We start from the raw sequence: 23,230 nt of genomic DNA, 5'->3' as shown, positions 1-23,230 counted from the left end.
CATGTAACTGTTCCATTCCACCAAATTGGAATTATTCTGCTTTTCTGATTATCATAACAAATGTCTTTATTTGTCATGAGCTCTTGAGTAAAGAGGCAGATGTGTTATGAGGGAAGGATCCCTGAAGAAAGGTGTCAGCAGCAGTGTTTCCTCGTCCTAGTCTGACATCAGTCCAGCTGCTGGGCTGTTGGGCGAGTCATTTAACCTCTCTAGGCTTCAATTTGCTCACCTATAAAGCATTATAACCCTAACTCAGAGGCCTGTTGGAGAATTATATTTCAAAAATTGTAAGTACTTGGCACATAGTGCATACTTAGTAATATTAGATAGCCAAAATATCAGAATTCCTAAGGAAAGCAAAATAGAGACTCAGCAGTCAAAGCAAAAACTCCAGTTTCATCCATGCTGCTGATAAAATGCACAGTGGTCAGGCCTGTTGAACGCAGTTTCTTGCATTGTTTTTAACAAAATAATTTCTAGTTTCTAACTTGAGACGAAGTGATGGAAAAAATATTATTTAATTTAAAATGTATTATATGCCCGCCCTCTTGCCCCATTCCTAGACACTTGGTTTTGAGGTGTTCGGTTTTCTGCATCACAGTGGGAAAGCTAAGTGTGTTTCACACCACACACTGAGGGTGAGCGCCACCTGGAGTCTAAGGTGTGACTTGCAGGTCACGTACGCCAGGTAGTTTGGATTTTAGTTCTTGCAGTCTCTGTTACTTATTCAAAACGTTTTGTGGATAGTCCTTTGGTTCATATCCGTTTCATCCCTCAAGACACACACAGCAATCTAGAGACTAAGTTCTGGACCTCTGTATTCTCTGTTAAGAGTAGTTAGCTGTCTGTGCAGTCAGTGAGAACAAACTGTTTTGGAAATGTTTTTCAATTTTTTTCTTTAAAAAATGAGTTTGGCTTTTTTTCCTCATTCATGAAACTAGTACAAGCTTATCGTAGATTTGGAAAATTATAGAAAGCATAGTTACGCAACCCAATCCATTTTTCCTATAGAAAATCACTCAGAAACAGCTAGTATTGACATTTAGGTGAATTTCTTTCTAGCCTTTTCTTCCCCAAACAAAATGCATAATCCATACATACAGTTAAATGTTGGATTACATGCTGTAACAGTTTTTTTCCTGTTTATTTCACAAAACATTATATTGTGAGCATTTCCCTAAGGTCATCCAAAAAATAGTTGAAAACTTCCATTTTAATACCTGGCTAACTAGTCCACTTTGTAGGTATTTCAAGCTATTAATCAGCCCCTGTTGTTGGGTATTTAGGTGTTTTATGCATAGGTTGGTAGTAGAAGGTTTGTTTGGCACCTGTCCTGGTCGTCCTGTGTATATAATTTAATAGCCTGCACTTTTCATTTCATATTATACACGTTAGTATGTTTCCATGTTAACATGCCTTTTTCATAAGCATAAATTTTGATGGCTGCTGGTGAAATATCCCTCCGTTTTCACTTTTAAGTGCCCCACTGACATGGACTTCCAGAGAGCAGATGCTTTTTGTAAACTCTTTTTCCTGCTTGCTATTCATTGCTCCCAATTCTTTCTCATCCTTGGGTTGGGTTGGTCCCACTCTGGGTCCTCCACATTCTGACATTCCCTTTATTCTGGCCAAATGGAAATGCAAGCCCTTGTGTATTTGTGCAAATCCTCAGTTATATTGATCTTTACCTCTCTCATCTGTTACTCTCATCTCTCATTATCTCCCATGTGTTGCTTTTCACTCTTTAACTCTCTTTCCTTCAGATTTGATTTCTTTCATCTTTCTTCACTTTATCACTGTCTGGGGGTGCAGGGGTCTCTTTTGGTCACTCTTGATGAAAATAGACTTTTTGCAGTGGAGGGAGAAGGCCATGGCCCTGCTCTTCTGTGTTTTCGACAATAGGTGGATATCAGTATTGACAAACAGCAAAGAAGAGGCCCTCACCATGGCCTTCCGTGGAGAGCAGAGCACAGGGGAGAACAGCTTGGAAGACCTGACAAAAGCCATTATCGAGGATGTCCAGCGGCTCCCTGGGAATGACGTCTGCTGCGATTGTGGCTCGTCAGGTATTTGCCCCCCAAACTTGAGCTGGCGTCTTAAACATCCCTTCTCTTCCTGTAGAGTATAAGTGAGCTGGTTATTTAAAAGCCTCCTCTCCTTGTGGATAGAGACACACACCCAGCACGTTCCCCCCTTGAAGCTTCCCCCCTCCAAGCTGCTTCTGCCCATGCTATTTGCTCTGCCTGGAAAGCTCTCACCTGCTCTCCCTACGTGGTCGCCTGCCAAAATGCTGCCTTTGCTGTAAGGTCCAGTTCAGCAAGCACCAGTGCCAGTATGGAGAGAGCACTGGACACAGAGTCCATCATCCAGGTGTTGAATCACCAGCCTACCACCCACAGCCTGGACAACCTCATGCCAAGGTTTACTATTCTAGTCTTTGATTTCCTCATCCTAAAAATGGAATAATAAACCTCAGCGGTTACGAGGACTTAGTGAAATGGTGCATATGAAGTAGACTGACGCCCGGTACATTACTTCCCTTTCTTTCTGCTCAGAAAAATGTCCCCAACCTCCACATCACATTGGTGTCCCAACTTCTGTTTTCAAACAGCATCTGTGTTACCGAGGTGTTGACAGTAGCTAAGGTCTATTCAGTGCTTACATTGTAATAAGCATTGTGCTAGTTGTTTTGCTTATTTTATTGAATCCTCACAGAAGCTCTGTGAGCAAGATAGTAATATTATCCCCATTTTCCAGATGAAATACTAGAGAATTCAGAGAGGTTAAGTGACTTGCCTAAGGTCACACAGCTAGTAGGGGTCAGAACGTAGATGCAAACTTATTGTTCTTAAGCATTATGATGTACTTTGTTATTGTTTTACTTGTGGAAATGAACTTCTCTGCACAACATTCCTTAAGCTCCTCAGAGAAAAGCCTCCTGTTTTGTTCTGTTTTCGTGTACGTGTGTGATAGTGACTCACACAGTGTGAAAATACGGCTGAGGAGTAGTGGTAAATACTCAAGTATTAATCAATCAAAAAGAAGCTTGCCACAGAGAGAGAACCCTGAAGGTTCTGGTAACATAGAAATATTTGTTCCCACTGTTCTGGAGCCCTTGGGGGTTGTAGCAAAGGCTTACGTCTCTGAAAGCAACTTCTGGTGTTCGATATTTACAGCTGTCTTATCACCAAGAGGTGCTGTGGAGAAGCCATAGACAAGACGATGGGTTAAAGCGAGTGATACCGTGGGGGTTAGTGACACTGCAGAACGCAGTCTCTGTGCGCTTACTAGCAGGCCTTCAGTCCAGCACTGTCAGGGGTGATGCTGGCCGTGAGGGACCGCCTCCCGCAAGGCATGGGATGTTTCATGGGACCTCGAAGAAAAATCTTCCTCACGCTTTCATAAAAGTCAATCTCTTAATTTTGCTTTTGATTCAGTATTGGAAGGAACTTAAAAATTTGTCTCACCGCGCTTTTTGCCCTCTAACAAGCTGTTCACTTCTGTAATAGTCCCTATGCTATCCCGCAAGCAATCATGTCTTCCATTTAAATGTTTCCCTTATAAATCCTAACAAGTTTTACTGTTTTAAAATTAGATATCTTGTTTGTTTCTTTGTCTTCAAAATCCTTTCCACAGAACCCACCTGGCTCTCGACCAACTTGGGTATTCTAACCTGTATAGAATGTTCCGGCATCCATAGGGAAATGGGGGTCCATATTTCTCGCATTCAGTCTTTGGAACTAGACAAATTAGGAACTTCTGAACTCTTGGTAAGTAGTGACCCGTATTTTGGAAGAAAGCTTTAAGTTTATTGTCGTGAATATATTTAATACATTGCTTCAGGGTTTTTTGTTTCTGCTGAGTACGAAGAATTCTGATTCCTGAATTTAGTGAATTTGCATAGATATTTAAAATGTAAATTTTGTGGTATGTAACGTTGGCTATTTCTATTTTCTGTTCGAAGAACTGGTGAATCATACATTTCTAAAATTAGTTCAACTAAACTGGCTCTTTTCTTCTGGATTGGGCTTTTTCAAAGCTGCTTTTTTTCTTTGAGAATTAGTTTTTGTATGATTCACTGTAATAGCGGTAAAGGGAGTTAGGGCTGAACGCACATGTTCCCTTTACCTCGTGGCTTATGTTATTAAAAATAACTAAAGAGTTTTTCTCTGTTTTTGCTGTTTGTAAGTTTGTAAAAGTACACATGAATTGAGAGCGACCTGTTAGCTACTGTCGTAAAAGCAATCACTCCCCAACCCATAGCTTCATTAGGTGGTAAGGAAAAACCTTTGTGAAGGCAGGGTGCTTGTAACTCTCAAACGTGTGCTTCCCGTAACCCCTGCCCCTCCCAGCGCAATTCACCTAACTTGGGAGCCCTCCTCATTCCAAGTTAAGGTGGTCCCCTCAGTACACGAGATGAAGGAAGAGAAGGCCCTCTTGCATCCCCCATGATGCCCTGTCTGGCAGTGAGCCCTGGTGCACTGAGAGAGATGCACCATCATACTGAGGGTGAAAGAGTTGGAAGTAAAATAGGGCTCCCTCTCAGACAGAAGGCTCTTCAGCAGAGCCTGGGCGACTGTGAGGCTCAAAAATCTGAAGGCCAAGCTCACCACTAGCCTTGTCTGGAGAAAAGTACCCAAAAGTCAGGGCAGTTAGTCACGCAGCCAGCAGCCTCTGTCGTCTGAGCACCTGTTCAGCACTGCTGGTCTGTCTTGTGTGGTACGAGCCCCTTGATTTAGGAAGTATCATACTGGTGCTCGGCTCTCTAACTCACTTCAGGATGACAGAGAAAAGGCTCAAACCTCGTACCTGAAGCATTCTTCTGTAGTGTGGAAATGGTGTCACTCCATCTCCTTGACTTCTATTTATGAAACCCAGTTTTAAAACTAGAAACAGGGAGAGTCCAAATCCTAAACGCTTGCTGTGCAATAAATCCAGGATTTTCCCCCAGAGACTGGATGCATGAGTGTTTCTTAAATTTCGCACTGATCCCCAAATTATCGGAACGACCAAAGGCCCTTTGGGACAAAATTTCTTGGAAGCAAAATGCTTCCTGAGGCGTCTTCATTAGTTGCCTGCAGCATCTTAATTTGTACCCCAAATATATAAGAATCCTACATTCTTTTCTGTCCGTGAGAGGAGATCTCAATCTACAAACGAGGCACGATGATGGTTGAAAAGCTGTTGCTGTTCGTTAAGCATTTAATGTAGATTCACATGTGGAAGCTGCTCTGCGTGATCTCAGACAGTTCGTGTGTGTGTGTAGGACCACAGCCTATTCTGTTCCAGCATTTATCACACATACGGTAAAAATGACGGGTTTCTGGGCCGGCCTGGTGGCATAGTGGTTAAGTTCATACGCTTCACTTCAGCGGCCCAGGATTCACAGCTTCAGATCCCGAGTGCAGACCTACACACTGTTCATCAAGCCGTGGTGGCATGCTGTGGCAGCATCCCACATATAAAACAGAGGAAGATTGGCACAGATGTTAGCCCAGGGACAATCTTCCTCAAGCGAAAAGAGAAAGATTGGCAACAGATGTTAGCTCAGGGCCAGTATTGCTCACCAAAAAAAAAAAATAATAAATAATTATTGGTTTCTTATCAATGGCCCTGCTAGTCTCTGAGCCCCTATGGGAGGCAACATGGTTCACCTGTCTCTGTACTCCTAGCACTCTGAAGTTCGGGCCCTGACACATCATAGATGCTCAGTAAATATGTGTTGACCAGGTGGATGGATGGTTTATATCATGAATCAAATAAAGGAAAATACATAATCGGTTTAGAATAGGAAACTTCTGACCTGGCAGTGCAGAGTTTGCTATATTGTGTTTTCTTTGTGTTACAGCTGGCCAAGAATGTAGGAAACAATAGTTTTAATGATATTATGGAAGCAAATTTACCCAGCCCCTCACCAAAGCCCACCCGTTCAAGTGATATGTAAGTAGTTCTAATGCGTTGAATTCTTTACCATTCTATAATTGTTTTTCTACCCTCCCAAAACACTTCTTGGTGGTTGTAGTTTTTTCCAGAGGAAATTCTATTATGAAGAAAAAGCAGAGTAAAAAACGTGTTTTGAAATATATCTCTGGAATGCACGGATCATTCCATCGTCCCCTTGTGCTGGGTCCTTGTGGCCACGTGCCTGCTCTGAGGGGGTAAAGCCTCCTCGGGACAATTATCTCTAAATCATGGCGCATCATGATAAATGAGGCACACAGAAGCAGTGGGAGAGTCATGTCAGACTGGCAAAACTCCAGGTACTTAGCAGCCCGCTCAGCAAGACTGTGGGGAAACACCTTCTGTCTCACGTGTTGCTGGTGGGAGGACAAGAGGTACGCTCTCCATGAGGAGCAAATTAGCCATATTTATCACAATTGCAAATTTATTAATCTTTGACTCAGCAGTCCCACTTGTGGGATTTATTCCTCCTCTCTCATAGGAGAAGTTTACAAACAAAGCAAGTATCCATCCATAGACGTCTGATTAACTGTTTCATGGCATAACCACACAGTGAGACACATGCAAATGTAAAGAAGAATAAGAAAGCTTCTGTGTCCTGATTGGGGACATTCTCCACGTGGCTGTGAAGTAGAAACAGCAAGGTGCAGAGCATTGAGCGCACACGCTGCCTTTGGGGGGCTGAGGGCGGGAACAGGTGCACGTGTCCCCCCCGGCCCAGACCCACTATCCAAACTCAGGAACTGAATTTGGGTAAATTTGCTGACAAATCCCTCGCTTTCGAACTCTACTCCCTCTCTGGACTCAGACACGAAATAGGTTTTGGCAGTGAAGAATACATAAATGTATATATTTCTTTGAACTTGTGTTTGCGTGAAGACACACTGGGAAATACACAGGAAACTAATGAAAGTCCTTACTCTGGGGCGGGCATGGGCCTGAGACTCTCAACACCTATTTGTATCATTTTTATTTTTGAATCATGTGAATCTTCAAACCTACCCAAAAATGTTTACGTGGAATTTACAGTTTAAAATTTTTAAATACCATGAATGAAGAGGAGGAAAGAGATTTAATTCCAAGCCGAGCTCCAGGGGAGGCTGTGACGGAGATGCCAGCCTCCGTGCTCTGGCAGCCCCTCCCTGCTGGTTATTCAGGCTCCAGATTTGCTCAGCGTGGAAACTCGTATGGGACTCATTCAAGGAGCATGTTATTTCCACTCTGAAGTCATGAAATAAAATCTCCCAGAAAGCCTCTCGGCAGTTGTTTTTTCTTGGATTCAGCAGATGCCTATTTTTCGTGTTTACTCTGTTCTGTTTACATATGTATGTATTGTGTTAGATGCTGGGGAAACAGCAGAACCAGACTGGATGTCAGCCCTGTCTTCATGATCCCAGAGGCCTAGAGAGGAAGAGAGGTATTAACCAGGGCAGTAAGCGGTTGATTAGTTAGTCATGGTTGTGGTAAGCGTCAGAAGAGAAGTCGGGCGTGTTGGGGCGTATGTAATACCCTCACCTTATCTGGGGATGTCTGGCTTAATGATGATGTCAAGCATCATCCTAGCACAGAAGCAGTTGAGTGTCTTTTGCACACTAATGAGCATAAATTACACTGAGAAATAAGACTTTTCAGGAGGTAATTTGATCATAAAACAACCATGAACAGATAGGATCTGAGGTTCTGAAGTCCCTTCACAGACTTGGTGACAGTAGGTGCTCGAGCACACACAGTGCGGTCTTGCCCACACCAGCGTTTCTGAAATGTTTCCACAACCCAGACCTCGAAGGCATCACTTGAGGAGAAGTTTCCTGGTAGCATGGATTTTATTTCCTGTGTCTCACGGGGGAGACTGCATCAGGACTGCCCCCGTCAGACCTGGGCCTCAGATGGTCATTTGGCCTCTGTGAGGCCTTCCCCTTCACAGTGTGTGCGACCCTCGGCATCTCTGGTGTGGTGGTGAAAGTCCTAGACTGCAGCCTGACCACCGGAGCAGAGCCTGGCCCTGCCGCTTCCTAAACCCTGTGATCTTAGCAGCTAACTCCAACTTTCTGTGCCTCAGTTTCCTCATATGAAAAAATGTACCAACCTCTTAGGAGTGGGAAGGATTAAAGGGGTTAACTAAAAAGTACTTGGAGCAGCCCTTGGCGTGGAGTAAGTGCTAGGTAAGTATTTACTATCATCATCGTCATCATCATTATTATAATTCTGTTATTTGGCCAGCAGCCTGGCAATGAGGTGAATCTCCTGTAACACGTAATTCAGTAACTCACCTGTTATTAAGCCACTTCTGTGTTCCAGGCACACTTTTAAGTACTGAAGATACAATAGGAAACAAGACAGTTCCTGTCCTGCTTATCTTCTGACTGGGGAAGGGAAACAGAGAATGAGAAACTAAATCCTGTAATTTCACACAGTGATAGGTGTTATAAAGGCAGGGTAATGGGAGAAGGGCTGGAAGTGAAGGGGCATTTTCCTTAGGGCAGACAGGGGACATCTCTCAGGACATGACATTGGGGTGGGGATGTAAGGATGTGCAGGACACGCATGGGAGAGAGGGGCCAGCAGATGGAACAGTGAGCACGGATGCCCTCAGCAGGGACAGGCTTGGTTAAATCGAGCCATCACAAGAAGGCAGTGTGGCTGGAGAGGACCGAGCAAGGAGAGTGGTGGGAGATGCCATGTGAAATGGAGGCAGGGCCAGGTCACACAGGGCCCTATAGGTCCTGGAATGTTTCTGGACTTTATTCTAAGTGTTATTGGGAGGTTTTAAACAGAGGGAGTGACGTGAGCTCAGTTATGTTTTACATTTAAAACCTTGAAGCTCATTGGTTCTCATTCAGAGGCACTTTTGTCCCCTAAGGACACATGGCAATGTCTGGAGATGTTTTGTTGTCATGACTTGGGCGGGTGCTACTGGAATCCAGTGGGCAGAGGCCAGGGATGCTGCTAAACATCCTACAATGCATAGGACAGCCATCCATAACAAAGAATTATTCAGCCCAAAATGTCAGTAGGGCTGAGGTTGAGACACGCAGCTGTAGCTGATGAGTGAAGGACACACTCTCTTGGGGGAGGTGGAGACAGACTAAAGAGACACTGTTAGACTAGATCCACTGAGAACTGGAGGTACATTGGACTAAGATGGTGGCAGTGAAGGTGGTGAAAAGTAATTGAATTCTCAATATATTTTGAAGGGGGGCCAAATATGGGGTGCTTAAGGGAATTGTCAGGATAACACTCTAGGTTATTGGCCTGTACCATTACCTGAACCAGGGTAGATGGGAAGGACCAGGTTTAGTGGGGACAAAAAAGGAAAGTTGTCTTTCATCAGCCGTAGGACTAGAGCTCTGGTGTCCAGACTTTCAGATGAGTCTATTTTCTGCCCTCCCAGTTGCCCCATGTCAGAAAGCCTTTGGTTGCCAGAGGACTATGGGCGGTGTGTCTAGAAAGAGTTGAACATACTGAGTCTAGTGAGAGCTCAGACTCTGCCCAGAGCCACAGAGTTAGAGACCCAAGGTTGGAGGTGACCTTCAGGGTGACCCCAAGGCATCTTCCCATGTGATACCTGAGTGCCCTCTGCATCATTTCTGCCAAATTATTGTTAGTGTCTGCATGATAGTTCCAGCAAGAGGAAGCCCCCTGCAGACCTTGCTGCAGCCTAGCTTAATGCTTGGGACAGTTGTCCCTGATGTAGCTCCCTGTAACTTTCCACCATTGATCTTGGTTCTGCCCTCTTGGATAATACTGAAAAAGAAGCTTTGAAATGAACCCATAGCCATGCATCACTCTGTGCCATCCCTATGCTCTTGCTTCCCCGGAAGGTAGTGAGTAAAGTAGGTGTGATTATGGATAGTTTACAGATGAGGAAACTGAGGTGTACCAAGATCTTGATTTACCCAGGGCCACGAGCATTGCAGGTGATATCAGGCAAGCCATTTAATTCTTATGTCTGATGCTCCTTCCATCACAGAGTCGCTCCCTTTCAAACTTTCTGTAAGTCACATGCAGCGGGAGACTCAGAAGCCAGGCTTAGGCCATGCTTTCAGGTGTCTGAAAGTCTTCCAACTCACCAGGCTGTGCGATCCTCAGAGGACTTTACCTAAGCACAAAGGACACCGTGAATGTAAGATCTTAGTTACTGAGCGGAATCTACAAGTCACCCAAGACTGTGTGCCACCATCAACCAGCTCAACTCTTTGCTGCCAAGCCAAAATGAAGGAAGAAGCATCAGCACAATTTTAAACAGTGTCACCTGGCTGTGGGATGTGTGAAACGACAGCAGCTATCACAGATGGAATGGCTGTTTCTGAGCGAGAAACTTTATGTCCCTTGTGTTAGAGCCCTCTCAGAAAGAAGAAAGTGTACCTCTTAGGTGCTGTACCTTCTTTAGTTCAAAGTATGCCAATGAATTATTGTCGCCATTTTCAGATGAAAAAAACTGAAGCTCTTGAAGATGAAGTATTTTGCCCAAAATCACATAGCTGGCATACTATAAAAGTAGACTTTGAATCCAAAATCTATTTATTGTCTTTTTTTTAATTGGCTCATGTACTGGGAAATTCAAAGGGTGAGTTCAGGTACAGCTGGATCCAGGATTTTGAACAATATCAACAGGATGCAAACTATCATCATCTGGACCCTAGCTCACTCTCGCTACTCTTGTCTCTCCTCTCCTCTGAGCTGGCTTCCATTTCAGCCTTTCCCCAAAGGTGGCAAAGGTAACCGTCAGTCCACTTAGGTCATATACTCACCCCTGCACCTGGGAGATGAGCTCAGAACCACGTGAGCTGAAGTAGAGAAGGGGTGAGTCCTCAAGAGCAGGAGAAATGCCCCCTGCCCCCTCAGCTCTTGGGCGTGTTTCCTGCAGCAGTCTGCTACTCCCGACGGACACCTCTGTGGGAAAGAAAGCTCGTCACTGTCCTTCCAGAGCTTGGTGCTTGGCCTGTGCCAGGGGCTTTCAGGACAGCCTTTCTGTGACTCAGTTTCCTTACCTGTTGAAACAGGGAGTTACAGGGGCCGGCCCGGTGGCACAGCAGTTAAGTTTGCACGTTCCACTTCTCAGCGGCCCGGGGCTCGCTGGTTCAGATCCCAGATACAGACATGGCACCACTTGGCAAGCCATGCTGTGGTAGGCGTCCCACGTGTAAAGTAGAGGAAGGTGGGCACGGATCTTGGCTCAGGGCCAGTCTTCCTCAAAAAAAAAAAATAAAAATAAAACAGGGAGTTACATCAGATGCCTAAAATCCTTTCCACAATGCTCTCAGAACTTTTAATTGGTCTTTTAGAATTGTTTCAACTTTTTAACTTTTTAAATTTCTTTATATACTCATATGTATCTGAGTTTGAAGTAGTGGTAAATAGATTTCTCGTGCTGTTGCTCCAGGGGGAAAAGAAATCTGCTGTTATCTGTGTTCCCGTTAACTTTGTAGCTATGTATTACCTGCGCATACTAGTAAATATATGTGTTTCTTTGTTCTGTCTTTCTTGGAATAACTTGCTCTAAAACCTGGTTTGTTTGAATGTTGAAAAGAAGTGTATCTTAATTAAAATAACTCTTCTCAAAGAGAACCATTATCAGAAAAATGTAAGTTTTCCGTAGCTCTTGGAAAATAAAAACTCTTCTTCCTTTTGTCTTGCTCTATTTTAGGACCGTACGGAAAGAGTATATCACTGCGAAGTATGTAGATCATAGATTTTCACGGAAGACCTGCTCATCGTCATCAGCTAAACTGAGTGAATTGCTTGAGGCCATCAAATCCAGGGATTTACTTGCACTAATTCAAGTCTATGCAGAGGGAGTCGAGCTGATGGAACCGCTGCTGGAACCCGGACAAGTAAGGCTTCACCGAGATCCTAAGCTGAAAAGGAGTGCAGAAAATCTGTTGAAAAGATGACTCCTTTTATCGTAACACCACATAATGAAGCTCTGATATGTTGAGTGACCGTGTCTAACTCAGGACAATTTGAGAGTGAAAAGGGTTGCTATGAATTGTCACTTTGGGGTAACTGACGTGAACGAAGCTGCTCTAGGCAAAGTCAGACTTACGATTACCCTGTTTTTATTTATCCTTTCCTTGTTAGGAGCTCGGGGAAACAGCCCTTCATCTTGCAGTCCGAACTGCAGACCAGACATCTCTCCATTTGGTTGACTTCCTCGTACAAAACTGGTATGCTTTTTGTTTTCTCTGAATATGCCTTGTAAGTTAACACAAATCAGTCCTATCAGTGGCCTAGATTAGGAATCACAAAGAGCCAGAAATTATTTTAGGCTTTGCAGGCTTGAGGCCTCTGTCAAAGCTATTCAACTCTGCCATCATGGTGTGAAAGTAGCCATAGGCAATATGTAAATACGTGAGTGTGGCCATGTTCCAATAAAGCTTTATTTACAAAAACAAATAGAGGGCCAGATATGGCCTGAGGGCTGTGGTTTGCCAACCTCTGATCTAGATAAGTATGAAATCCTGTTGTGTTCAAAACTTGCTGCATTAGGAGAGGTTGAAAGTGAGAATTAACAGCACAGGGTCAGCAGGATCTTTGAGTTGTCATTGTTCCTAAGTTTAATAAAAGACAGCAGTGCATATGGCTGACTCAATAGCTAATTCAAATTTGGGAGGTACTAAAAGCAGTATAATATTGGACACAGGAGGTTTGGGCTTGCTGGATTCTCTATTAGGTAGTTCTGTAAGCCACAGATTATAAGGAGGAGCTGGAGCTCATCCAAAGACGAAGATCAAAATAGTGAGTGGATTTGAACCCATATATGGAGAATGGTGCCAGGATATAAGCCAAATAGTGTGAACGCCCCAGCCTCTTCCGTAGAGGTAGTACAGTGTAGTGGTTAGGAGCTGCCTCCGGAGCCATCTGCCTGTGTTCACATCCCTGCTCTGTCGTCCGTATCTTAATAATCTTGAAGGCAAGCACTTGACCCTGTCTGTGCCTCAGTGTTTTCATCTGTAAAATAAAGGTTATGATAGTACCTACCCCATAGGGTGGTTTGAAGATTAAATGAGCTAATACTGTCACATAGTAGACACTCAAGAAATGCTGGTTTTTATTGTCATTATGTTGCTTATAGATTTAGGTATAGTGTTAGAAATATAATTTTCCCTGCTTATAATAAGTAGATCTCAAATTTGACTCAGGCATTAGCACAAAAGTAAGTGGTTAATCTGTAGTTTTAAGTTATAGGGTGTCATTTTTTTCTAAGAATATTTTGATGTTTTCAGTGGGAACCTGGACAAGCAGACAGCCCTGGGAAATACGGCCCTGCACTACTGCAGCATGTACAGTAAGCCTGAGTGTTTGAAGCTGCTTCTCAGGAGCAAGCCCACCGTGGATGTCGGTAAGAGTGCGGCGGGTGTCTCTTAGGAACCATAGTAAGAGTGTGTGGTTGGCTAAAACTGAGACTTGCATGTCACGTTATAATTTGATTATTGTTCCTTGCCTCTTCAAGATATATGCTTAGATAATTATGCAGAGTTATTTTGCCCTCCTTTAGTTAACCAGGCTGGAGAGACTGCCCTGGACATAGCAAAGAGACTGAAAGCTACCCAGTGTGAAGATCTGGTAAGCAGAAATGGAAGTGGGAGACTCATTAGACCCCAACTTAAAACGTCATTCTGAGAAACTGGCATTGGCGATAAAAGAAGCAGGTTCCTTTGTTTGAACATTAGTAGAGAAATTTAGACAGGCACTAAGACTACATTTGATAAAAATGGTTAAATGATGAGTTTGTCATCCACGTGTCTTTTGACTACAGTTATGAGGCAGGAGCTGAAAGGCGTTTGAGCAGTGTTATTACCAGACAGGCTTGTGGACTGAGGTCTCGCTTTTTATCTTCCAGACTGTAAGGCTTTCTCTGTAGCTTGACAGTAAAGAAGACTTGTTTGGGAAGGCAATTCCAAAACTTTGGCAAGTAAAGTTCAGAGTGTTACGGTTTTAAAGTGTGAACGCACCGCCCCCCCCGACCCTCCCAGGCTGTGCGCACTCACCTTTTTGATCCCCTTGGTTCTTGCTTCTTACTCTGGGCTGAGCATGATTCTCTGAACCACAGGACAGGAGGATCTGGGAGAGCTGCCTTCCATTCCTTGGAGCGTCTGCTGAGTGCCAGGTTCCAGATCCAGCCCAACAGTTGTCCTTCTGTATTCTCTTAAGAACCCTTTGAGGAAGCTACAGTTATCCCTATGCCCATTTTATGGATAAGAAAAGTGGACATGGATTGAACTGGGACTGTCTCACTTCAAAGACCAACGCTCATACTTGACTAACTCTCATTTCACCTTCCGGCCGGGATTTCCCATTTTGAGGCTCATTTGAATATTACGAAAGTATTTAATTTTGGAGAGAAGTCAAGTCATCGAAATAAGGAAGGCTCTGCCTGTATTTCTTCGCAGTTCCTCTTCAGCCCTGTAGCAGCCCAGCTTGTACAATGAGTTTTGCCTACACTGCAGCTACCGGCGGTTCATTTGAAACCAGGGATAAGATGAATTTGCTCCATGTTTATATAGTCTTAGGGTGTTTGGCATTTAAATTAAGATGGTTCCACCTGTTGTTGCTTTCAGCTTTCCCAGGCTAAGTCTGGAAAGTTCAATCCACATGTCCACGTAGAATATGAGTGGAATCTTCGACAGGAGGAGATGGATGAAAGCGATGATGATCTGGATGACAAGGTGAGTGTGAATAATGCCTGAGAATTACTAAACCCTTCTCCCACTTACTCTACACTCTGTGGACAAGATCCTTTCTTCGTGAGATTGATTTCAGTCCTGGGACCTGATGTACTAGGGCCATTTTCTTTGGTCAGTCTTTAGTCCTTGTTGGGTGCCACTTAATAGCTGTATTAGAGTTCTCCAGAGAAGCCGAGCCATGAGGATGTATGGAAAGAGAGAAAGAGGAATTTATTTTAAGGAACTGTCTCACATGATCTTGGGGGCTGCAAAGGCCAGCATCCATGGGCGGGCTGGCAGGCTGGCAATTCCTGCAGGAGCTAAGGTAGAGTCTTGAGTCTGAAGGCAGTCTAGTCTGGAGGCAGAATTCCTTCTTCAGGGGTCCTCAGTCTTTTCTCTTAAGCCCTTCAACTGATTAGATGAAGCCCCTCCATATTATGGAGGGTAATCTTCTTTACTCAGAATCTGATTTAAATGTTAATCACATCTAAAAAATACCTTCACAGCAACATCTAGACTGGTGTTTGATCAAACACCTGAGCACCATAGCCTCGCCAAGTTGACACATAAAATTAGCCATCAAAACAGTTAATTAATAAACAGAAAGTCATCATTTATTGAGTACTTAAATACGGACTAAGCAGCAGAAGGCATGCCTGTGTTATCTCAGACCATCTGTACCGAAAGCCCGCTATGGTATTATCATTGCCCCCGTTTTACCGAAGGAAACACTGACACACACAGATTTTGCAACTCGTCTCAAGTCCTACAGCTCCTAGAGACAGTCTCGGGGATTAAAGCCAGTTCTGTCTGACTCGCACAGGTAGTTCTTAACTACCTCTGAAGGTTCGGTCCTGCGTTTTTCATCAGACATGTATTGAGCATTTCCTCTGTCCCAGGCAGGGTGTACGGAATGGTCAGGGATGGTCATAGAGAGGTGTCCTAAAGGCATGTACCACTTAGAGAAGAGGTCAGTTCTAACACAGTGGATGCCATGATAATGAGAGTGGGGAAGTTCCTGAGAATGTCCAGAGGACAGAGCAACTGCCTCTGCCCTGGCCTGCAGCAAAGACCTTATCAAGGAAGTCGCATTGGAGATGGGTTTCTGAGGGGAGGGAGGAGCTTGCCAGGCAAAGGAGGAGGAGGAACGCATCCCTCCAGGGAGAGAGAGGAGCCTGTGCCGAGGCCAGGGGCTGTGACGGAGCCTGGAGTCTGAGGGTGGTTAGAAGCGTGGTGTGTGGGGTGCCTTTGCTTGGGGAGAGGCGGGAGGCTGCGCTGCAGAGCCAGACAGCCCAGATCACGAAGGGCATTGCAGGCCAAGTTTGGCCTCTTGGCTTTTATCCAAGGAGTCACAGGCCAACAGAGGTTTATTGTCCGAAGAGCAAGGTTTCCTACCAGCTCTGGCCACAGTGTGGAAAATGGGCTAGAATTTAAAGAAACTAGAGTCAGGGTCTGTTCAGGAGGCCAGTGCTTCCAGTGGGAGCTGGTGGGTGTGTGCTCTGGGAATGGGTCTGAAAGTTGTCTGTGAGCTCCCCGTGCAGCACCCCGTGGTCTGGACAACACTGAGGTGTCTACCTTGGGAAGTTTCATGGATCCTGCTGCTGTCAACAGGAGTGCAAACACCAGTGACCCCTCACAGGGAGGTGGAAATGGTTTGGAATCCAAGAGATTGGGGTGGGATCTACAGATCTGAGTCATCAGCATTAGAGGTCAGTCAAAGCCACAGGTGTGGAGGAGGTTACTTTCTAAGAGGATGTAAAATGAGAAGAAAGGTGAGGATGGAGAACTTGGACATGAAAGGGTTGAGCAGGAAGGAAAAGTGAAGGTCATAGATTACAAATGCAGCGGGTGGAAAACCGTTCAGCTGTTGGTGAAAGTGTCCTGCATGGGTGGGCATTTGTCAATTGAAAGTTAACTCTAACTGTGACCTCTCGCTTCTGAATACTGCTGGTCGCTAACCAGTGTCTCCCTCATGTGACTGGTAATGGTGACGTGAGAATCACAAGTGTGGTTTCTGGATCCTTCGCTTGTACCGTGTCGTGGCTCTTAGGCTCCCATTGTAAGCACTGAGAGCTGCAGGAACGCAGATTCCCAACAAGCCCACCCTGCGGCGGTCCTCTGTACACCTGAAGCGTAGTCCTTGATTATTGTCTCACCCCCTGCCCTGTGCTTTCATCTGCCAGCCGAGCCCAGTCAAGAAAGAGCGCTCCCCAAGACCTCAGAGCTTCTGCCACTCCTCCAGTATCTCCCCCCAGGACAAGCTGTCACTGCCGGGATTCGGCACTCCAAGGGACAAACAGCGGCTCTCCTACGGCGCCTTCACCAACCAGATCTTCGTCTCAAGCACAGACTCGCCCACGTCACCAACCTCGGAGGCGCCTCCACTGCCTCCTAGAAACGCCGGGAAAGGTACGGGCTTCGGGAAGGGCCTTGTGACTCCCTCCTCAAAGCTGGTGGTCAACCCAGCTTTGGGGTAAAAACTGCGAGGAGCATTTGAGTGGCAGAGTACGGAATGTGATGTCAGGGACAGTTTGAAATAGGGACCTTGCCGTTTGCCAAGCACTCGTGCATTATCTCATGTTAACCTCACACAGTCCTGTGAGGTATGTGCTTTTGTGCGCATTTCACAGATGAGGAAACTGAGGCTTAAGGAGGTAGAATGACTTGCCCAAGGTCACACACCCGGTAAATGGTAGAGTTGAGATTGAGTCTAAGGTCCACATAGGCTCCAAAACCTGTGCTCTTTCCTGTATAACATGGGATGGAACTTCAGGTCTTTGGAAAGTTCTTTCCTCTGTGCTGAGATGCCTCTCTCCAGAAGACATTCATAGCAGCAGTGATAGTTATGAAGTACTTGCCTTAAGAGGGGCACTCAGCCCAGCACTTCCCATTTCATGCTCACAAAATGGGGTCGGTACTACAGTTGCTGGCATCGTGCAGACGAGGGGACTGTGGTTCACAGACGTTGAATAACTCGCCTGCGGTTCTCAGCTGTTTGGGATTCTGACCCAGGTGCTGTGACCCGAGCCCACAGTCCGTATGCCCTCTGATGAGGGCTGCTTTTCCATGGGACACACGTGGGGCAGAATCTTACCCAGAGGAGGGTTCTTATGCAGTGCTTTGTCAAATGCCTCTGCAGGGCAAGCACCACGGGCTACAGTCCACCGCCCCATTCTGTAGCAACAAAGAGCTGCTCGTGGATGCTGAATCCACAGTGTGCCCTGCTCAGAAGGGCGATGTCTTCCCACCTGTGCAGGGATCATTCGAGGCACAGAATTCCCAGCATTAAAGGGTCACCCCAGCCAGGGGGACATTGAGAGGTACCCAGAGCTGTCGCTTTGACTTTGGTCTCAGCCAGTAAATCCAAACGCAGGGTTCTCCTGTGCCCTCAGCTCATGCTAACGCAGGTTTTGGGGCCCCTCAGTACACAATGCCGTGCCTATGTGAATCACACTGGGGCTATTTTCTGGGAAATGTGAGCTTTATTCAAAACAGTGTTTTTTCAGAGCTTATTCTCCATTCAGATAGTGTTATAAATGGGAGCTGTGTTCTTAGACCGCAAATGGCCTCATAGATCATGAAATAACGGAGAAAAGTTAAAATAAGGCTTTGGCATGAACGGTGCTCATCAAGGATAACCAGTGACCATAAGAGTAACAGCACTTGTAAGCCAAAGGGTTAACCTGCTGGTGTTTTTCTTACTGTTCCATGAATTATGCTAGAATGTACGTACATAAGGCGTCGGAATCCTTTTTAAATCGCTAGCACTGCAGGTCGCAGATCAGTAGTACTATTGCTGCTCACCTCTGGGTAGCGACATTCCCCATCAGGACGGCAATCCGAGAGGAACAGAGATTCCCTTTCTGCACCCTAAAGAGGACTGTGAGAAACCTCCAGACCAAAGGAAATGATCGAAGAAGTCACTCTGTAAGGTTCACATTCACTAATTAGGGTTACTGACAAGGGGTGATGAGCTGTCTACAGGCAGGGCCTGTGCCGGCTCAGAGATCCTCCAGGTAACTGAGAACCTTGCAAAGGTCTACGGGAGAAAAGGACACCAGAGTGCTGGGGCCCAGAGGCTGCCTCACCTCCCCCACCCGCTCGTCATTTTATCTCAAGAGAACACGGAAACCCATAAAATACACTCTCTGACTCAGCGCCAAGCATCTCTCTTCTGCCTGAAGAAATTCTAACTAGCTCTTTACCAAAGGCCCAGAAGACAGAGACCAAATTTATTCAGTGACCCAGCTGCTGAGACAAGTGCTTAGAGACTTGGCCGCGCAACCGTGGTCAGCTAAGGATACACTGCTTACCCTCCACCCCCCAAAAATCCCGTCCTTGAAAACAGAAACCCCTTTTTACCGAACTCAGTGTTCTTCCAGGCCGCTCTTAGCAGGACGTCGTATTCGGAGACTTAGCCCGAGCAGGTGAGACGGGAGCACAGCCTTCGCGTGACTTTTGTGAGGAACTGGAAATGTGAGCCACGTCTCGTGGCTAGGTTGGCTCGTGTGCCCTCACATTTGGAAAAGTGATAATGGTTAGAAGGGAGTTCTTAGAAGACATTGTTGAAGATCAGCTGACGCTCTGTGCACAGATAATTCTCTGTTTTGAAACCCTTACACTTTTTTCGTTTCCTTCATTGAGCTGATAGAACCATTTGCAGGAAAACAAGGACATCTTGAATCTGCCATTTGGGTTGCTCATCTTCCATGGCAAGTAACGAGGAGGTCTCTGCTCGCAGCAGACGCCATTTCCACAACTGTGAGTGTAGGGGTCTGAAGATGAGGGCTTCCAGGGAGGCAGAAAGAGACGCTCATGAAGTCCCCCCGATAAGAGGAATGCGGAGGGGAGAAGTAGGAAGAATTAGTCTGAATCCAGCTCAGGAGTGTTTTCAAGAAACTCCAGCTGCCTCATCAAAATGCAAGGAAGTTGGACCTAAATTGCCACCAAGAAAAACCCTGTTATGTTAAAGCAGAGCTGCAGGCCAGGTCAGAAGAACTCAGCGATCCAGAGCCCCACACTCACCACCCTTCAGCCTTCGACAGAATCCCTTTGCTGCCTAACCCCTCTTCAGATGCGATGTCCAACGAGACTAAATTAAAGCTACAAATTTGAGTCTGCAGAAGTTTGTTACTCCTGATCAGCGGTTCCCCACCACCCCCCACTTTACTATGTTTGTTAAGACTAGACGTTCTTCAGTCTTGCCAAGATTGGCTTTTTTTAGTCTTTAAGTTAAGATTATGTTGTGGGACCTGCATTTTTTAGAGCTAAAAGGATGCTGAAAGATTAACCCAACCTGCAACCCATGGTACAGCTCAGAAAACCGAGCCCTGGAAAGGTTAAGGAACTTACTTCAGGTCACACAGTGGCTAAAAGAGGATGGAAAACTAAAATGGGCCTTCAGATGTCAAACCAGATCTTCTAGCTTCTTCTTTTCCATGTTGGGGAAGATGGTCTGTTTCTGTCTTGCCTTCCTCATGGAATTGCCGTCAGGATGCAATGAGGCGATATATGGAGAAAGCTTTGTGTAAAACGCAAAGCCTGGGCTGCTGTGAGAGACTCCTGGTAGGATTGTTAGGCTGTGACTCTACAGATGTTTCTAGAATGTGGTGAGCAACTTGATACCTATCCCACAGAACAGGTACTTGAAACAGATATTGCTCGTTTATGGTGCGTTTGTTTTACTCTATTTGTAAGTAAGTTTAAGCTGTAGAACTGCGGTTTTCTCACATTGTACAGTTCCATCCCTTTTACGTAGCGATGACAGAACTGTACCTGACATGAGACAGTCCTGGAGATCAGTGGGAAGTGGGATTAATGATTAGTGGGAAGGACAGGAAGCATTTAGCTCCGCATCTGGCACATAGTGAGTGCCCCCTGGAGCCTGTGCTGCTGGCATTGGGGCCACTCCAACTCCTCAGCCCTGAAAGGGTCCTTTTGGGAATAGGGCTGGTGAGGTCCCCCAGGTCTGGTAAAGCAGCAGGTACTCTGAACAGTGAAACTCTGCACGATGTAGACACCTTAACTCAGGAAAGGATTTGTTACATCAGTGAATGATAAATTTGATCTCGAGAAATTTATTTAACTTAGTTAAAAGAACTAACTTTTCTGGGACCAGCCCCTTGCCATAGTGGTTAAGTTCATGTGCTCTGCTTCTGCAGCCCGGAGTTCATGGGTTTGGATCCCGGGCACGGACCTACACACCACTCATCAACCCACACTGTGGCAGCATCCCACATACGAAATAGAGGAAGATTGGCACGGATGTTAGCTCAGGGACAGTCTTCCTCAAGGAGAACAAAGAAGATTGGCAATAGATGTTAGCTCAAGGCAAATCTTCCTCACCCAAAAAAAAAACCTAACTTTTCAAGCTTCTAGAAACACCAACAACTGATAGGCTAACTACAATTCATTCCCATCTGCTCATGAAGTCAGTCCCCTAGAGTCAGGCGTAACGCAGCCCTCTGAGTGTTGTCTGGATGCCTCTGAGTATTCACCCTGCACTTCGTACGTGTCTTCTGTGATGTGGCCTCCCTGCTTCACACGGACCCTAGCCCCGGTCTGATAAGCTGGCAGGACATCCACACAAGGCATCCTGAGGCCCCCACAAATGCTTGTTCACAACTGCTCAGTGTCACGGAGAGTATCACACCAGATGCCACCCTTGCCTTCAACTCAGGTGAAGAGTCAAATACCCTCCTTAATCTAAGAATAGAGCTAGAGAGTAACACACTATCGAAGGCAGATCCACCCGTCGAGCCAGACCACAGCCACCTGGACAGCTGCGAGCCCCTGTGAAGCCAAACTTGACTTTCTCCTCTTCCAGGAAGCCTTTGTCCCCTTGCCCCACCCAGGAGACTGGGGTTCCTTCCCCCATTAGTGCCAGTCCTGTCCCTGCCCTGGTCTCACTGTAACATTTAGCTGATCTCGCTGAGTTTCAGGTCTTCATCTGGAAAATAAGGAATGGGCGTCTGCCTTACTGGTCACTGCTTGGAGAACGTGGAACAGTGTCTATAAAGTGACTTGCACACAGCGAGCATTCAATACGCTGGAGTTTGTTTGATCCTGCTGCATCGCTCAGGTCAACAAACGTTCTGGGCACTGGGAAGGCAGCAAAGAGTAGAGAAGGAGCACCCACTTCGGAGCTCACCCTTCAGCGGGAGAGGGAGCCGAGCGATGTGCCATAGGGGCAGCACTGGGCTCACTGTGGGCGCAGGGAGGAGAGGCGCCTCTTGCAGGCTTGAGGAGAGGCCCGAGGAAGTCTTTGTCTCACTGTCTCCCGCTTACAAGACCAAACCCCTCAAGCACAGGGGCTGTGAGTGAGCTGTCCTGGCATCCCTGGTGTAGGGGGTGGGGTGCTCCACCCGTGCTTGTTGAATGAATAATCAGCCGAATCAGTGAGAGCATATGCCAGAAATACGTGGCTGGAGTAAGGAGGGGCCACTCATGAAACTAAACCGGATGTCCTGGGGATGTGACCATTGACTTGCTGAAAATCTACAGAACGTTTGCAGCATTATGCTAGTACACAGTTGTGTAAGCATCCTGTACACCATTTCTCCAACCTTCATTTGAGGTCTGTGGCGATAGTTAGAGAAGGCAGAGGGGAGTGGAGAGGGAAGACCTCCTTGGGATGTGAAGGTGGCCTGCTATCATGAAAGTGCACTCCTGGACGATTCTGACTTGCCCTGGAAATATTTTCCTATTAGCAGCATTATTCATATATTGATGACTGTACAGTTTCCTGGATTTTTTATCTCAGCCATTTGGATGGCTGGATTTTAAAGCTTCCCGTGGGCTGCTCTCCTTTATTGATGTTGGATTTTTTTCTTTTTTTGGTCCTATTATCAGTCTCCCCCAAACCTTTTTAAAGCATTACACATCTGTCACCTTGTCACTTCCTGGCCGAGAGGGCATCTGTGATGTTTGCCCTCAGCAGTGGCACTGGCACAGGCTCGCTAGCAAAGTCACCTGACTGCCAGGGTGTGGAAAGGGAAGCCGGGGAAATCCTTGTTGTGCTTCTTGTGGGTAGGAATGTGTGAGTCATTGTTGAAGAACCACCCCTGAGCCCCTTGAATCCTGGTGCTGTTCTCTTAATTACCAGTGTCCTGGACGGAGATTGAAGGATAAGAGAATAGCTGATGCCGTGTTCTGCATGTAGCGCGGCGTCATGCCTGGCGTCACACTGCTGTGTGGGAATCCTGGCCGCCTCTGCCGCTGACTTACTGCGTGTGCCTGCACGCTCCACGCCACCTCACCGTACCTCTGTCTCCCCATCTGAGCATGGAGACGATAATAGGTTCTTCCTTCTGTACCCACAGTTCTTCTCTAGATGAATATATCGTGTCTTTATTTACTTTTTAAAGTAACAAACTTTTCACTCTTAAGCTCTACACTATGAAAACCATTAAAAAATAATAAAATTTTCATTTGTATTGTCCAGAGCTGTATAAATATTACATGTCATTAACACTTATATATGGCATGTTAGAATATGTAAATTCACTTATACAGACTATTTTTTTCAAAAATTATCAGGATAATTTGTAAAGCCATCTTCTGGATCCTGTTTTTCTTTGAAGTTTCAAAAATGTACTTTTATT

At 45.7% G+C, this 23,230-nt stretch overlaps 1 protein-coding gene across 4 annotated transcripts in view; it reads left to right on the top strand.

The window, feature by feature from the left end:
- The window catches only part of ASAP1 (ArfGAP with SH3 domain, ankyrin repeat and PH domain 1), a 349,074-nt gene that overhangs the window by 294,987 nt on the left and 30,857 nt on the right, over positions 1 to 23,230 (top strand). For all 4 annotated transcript variants that reach the window (XM_070630982.1, XM_070630980.1, XM_070630981.1 and 1 more), the window contains exons 16-24: positions 1,903 to 2,066; positions 3,637 to 3,770; positions 5,849 to 5,940; positions 11,609 to 11,795; positions 12,043 to 12,128; positions 13,188 to 13,303; positions 13,460 to 13,527; positions 14,523 to 14,630; positions 16,811 to 17,036. In XM_070630982.1, coding sequence (XP_070487083.1) covers positions 1,903 to 2,066; positions 3,637 to 3,770; positions 5,849 to 5,940; positions 11,609 to 11,795; positions 12,043 to 12,128; positions 13,188 to 13,303; positions 13,460 to 13,527; positions 14,523 to 14,630; positions 16,811 to 17,036 — 1,181 coding nt within the window. The remainder of the gene's footprint in view (positions 1 to 1,902; positions 2,067 to 3,636; positions 3,771 to 5,848; positions 5,941 to 11,608; positions 11,796 to 12,042; positions 12,129 to 13,187; positions 13,304 to 13,459; positions 13,528 to 14,522; positions 14,631 to 16,810; positions 17,037 to 23,230) is intronic.

Source organism: Equus przewalskii, chromosome 8 (genome assembly GCF_037783145.1).
Source record: "Equus przewalskii isolate Varuska chromosome 8, EquPr2, whole genome shotgun sequence".
Lineage (NCBI taxonomy): Eukaryota > Metazoa > Chordata > Mammalia > Perissodactyla > Equidae > Equus > Equus przewalskii.
The sequence above is the reverse complement of the archived record's forward strand: the minus strand, read 5'-3'. Positions and strand labels throughout refer to the sequence as shown.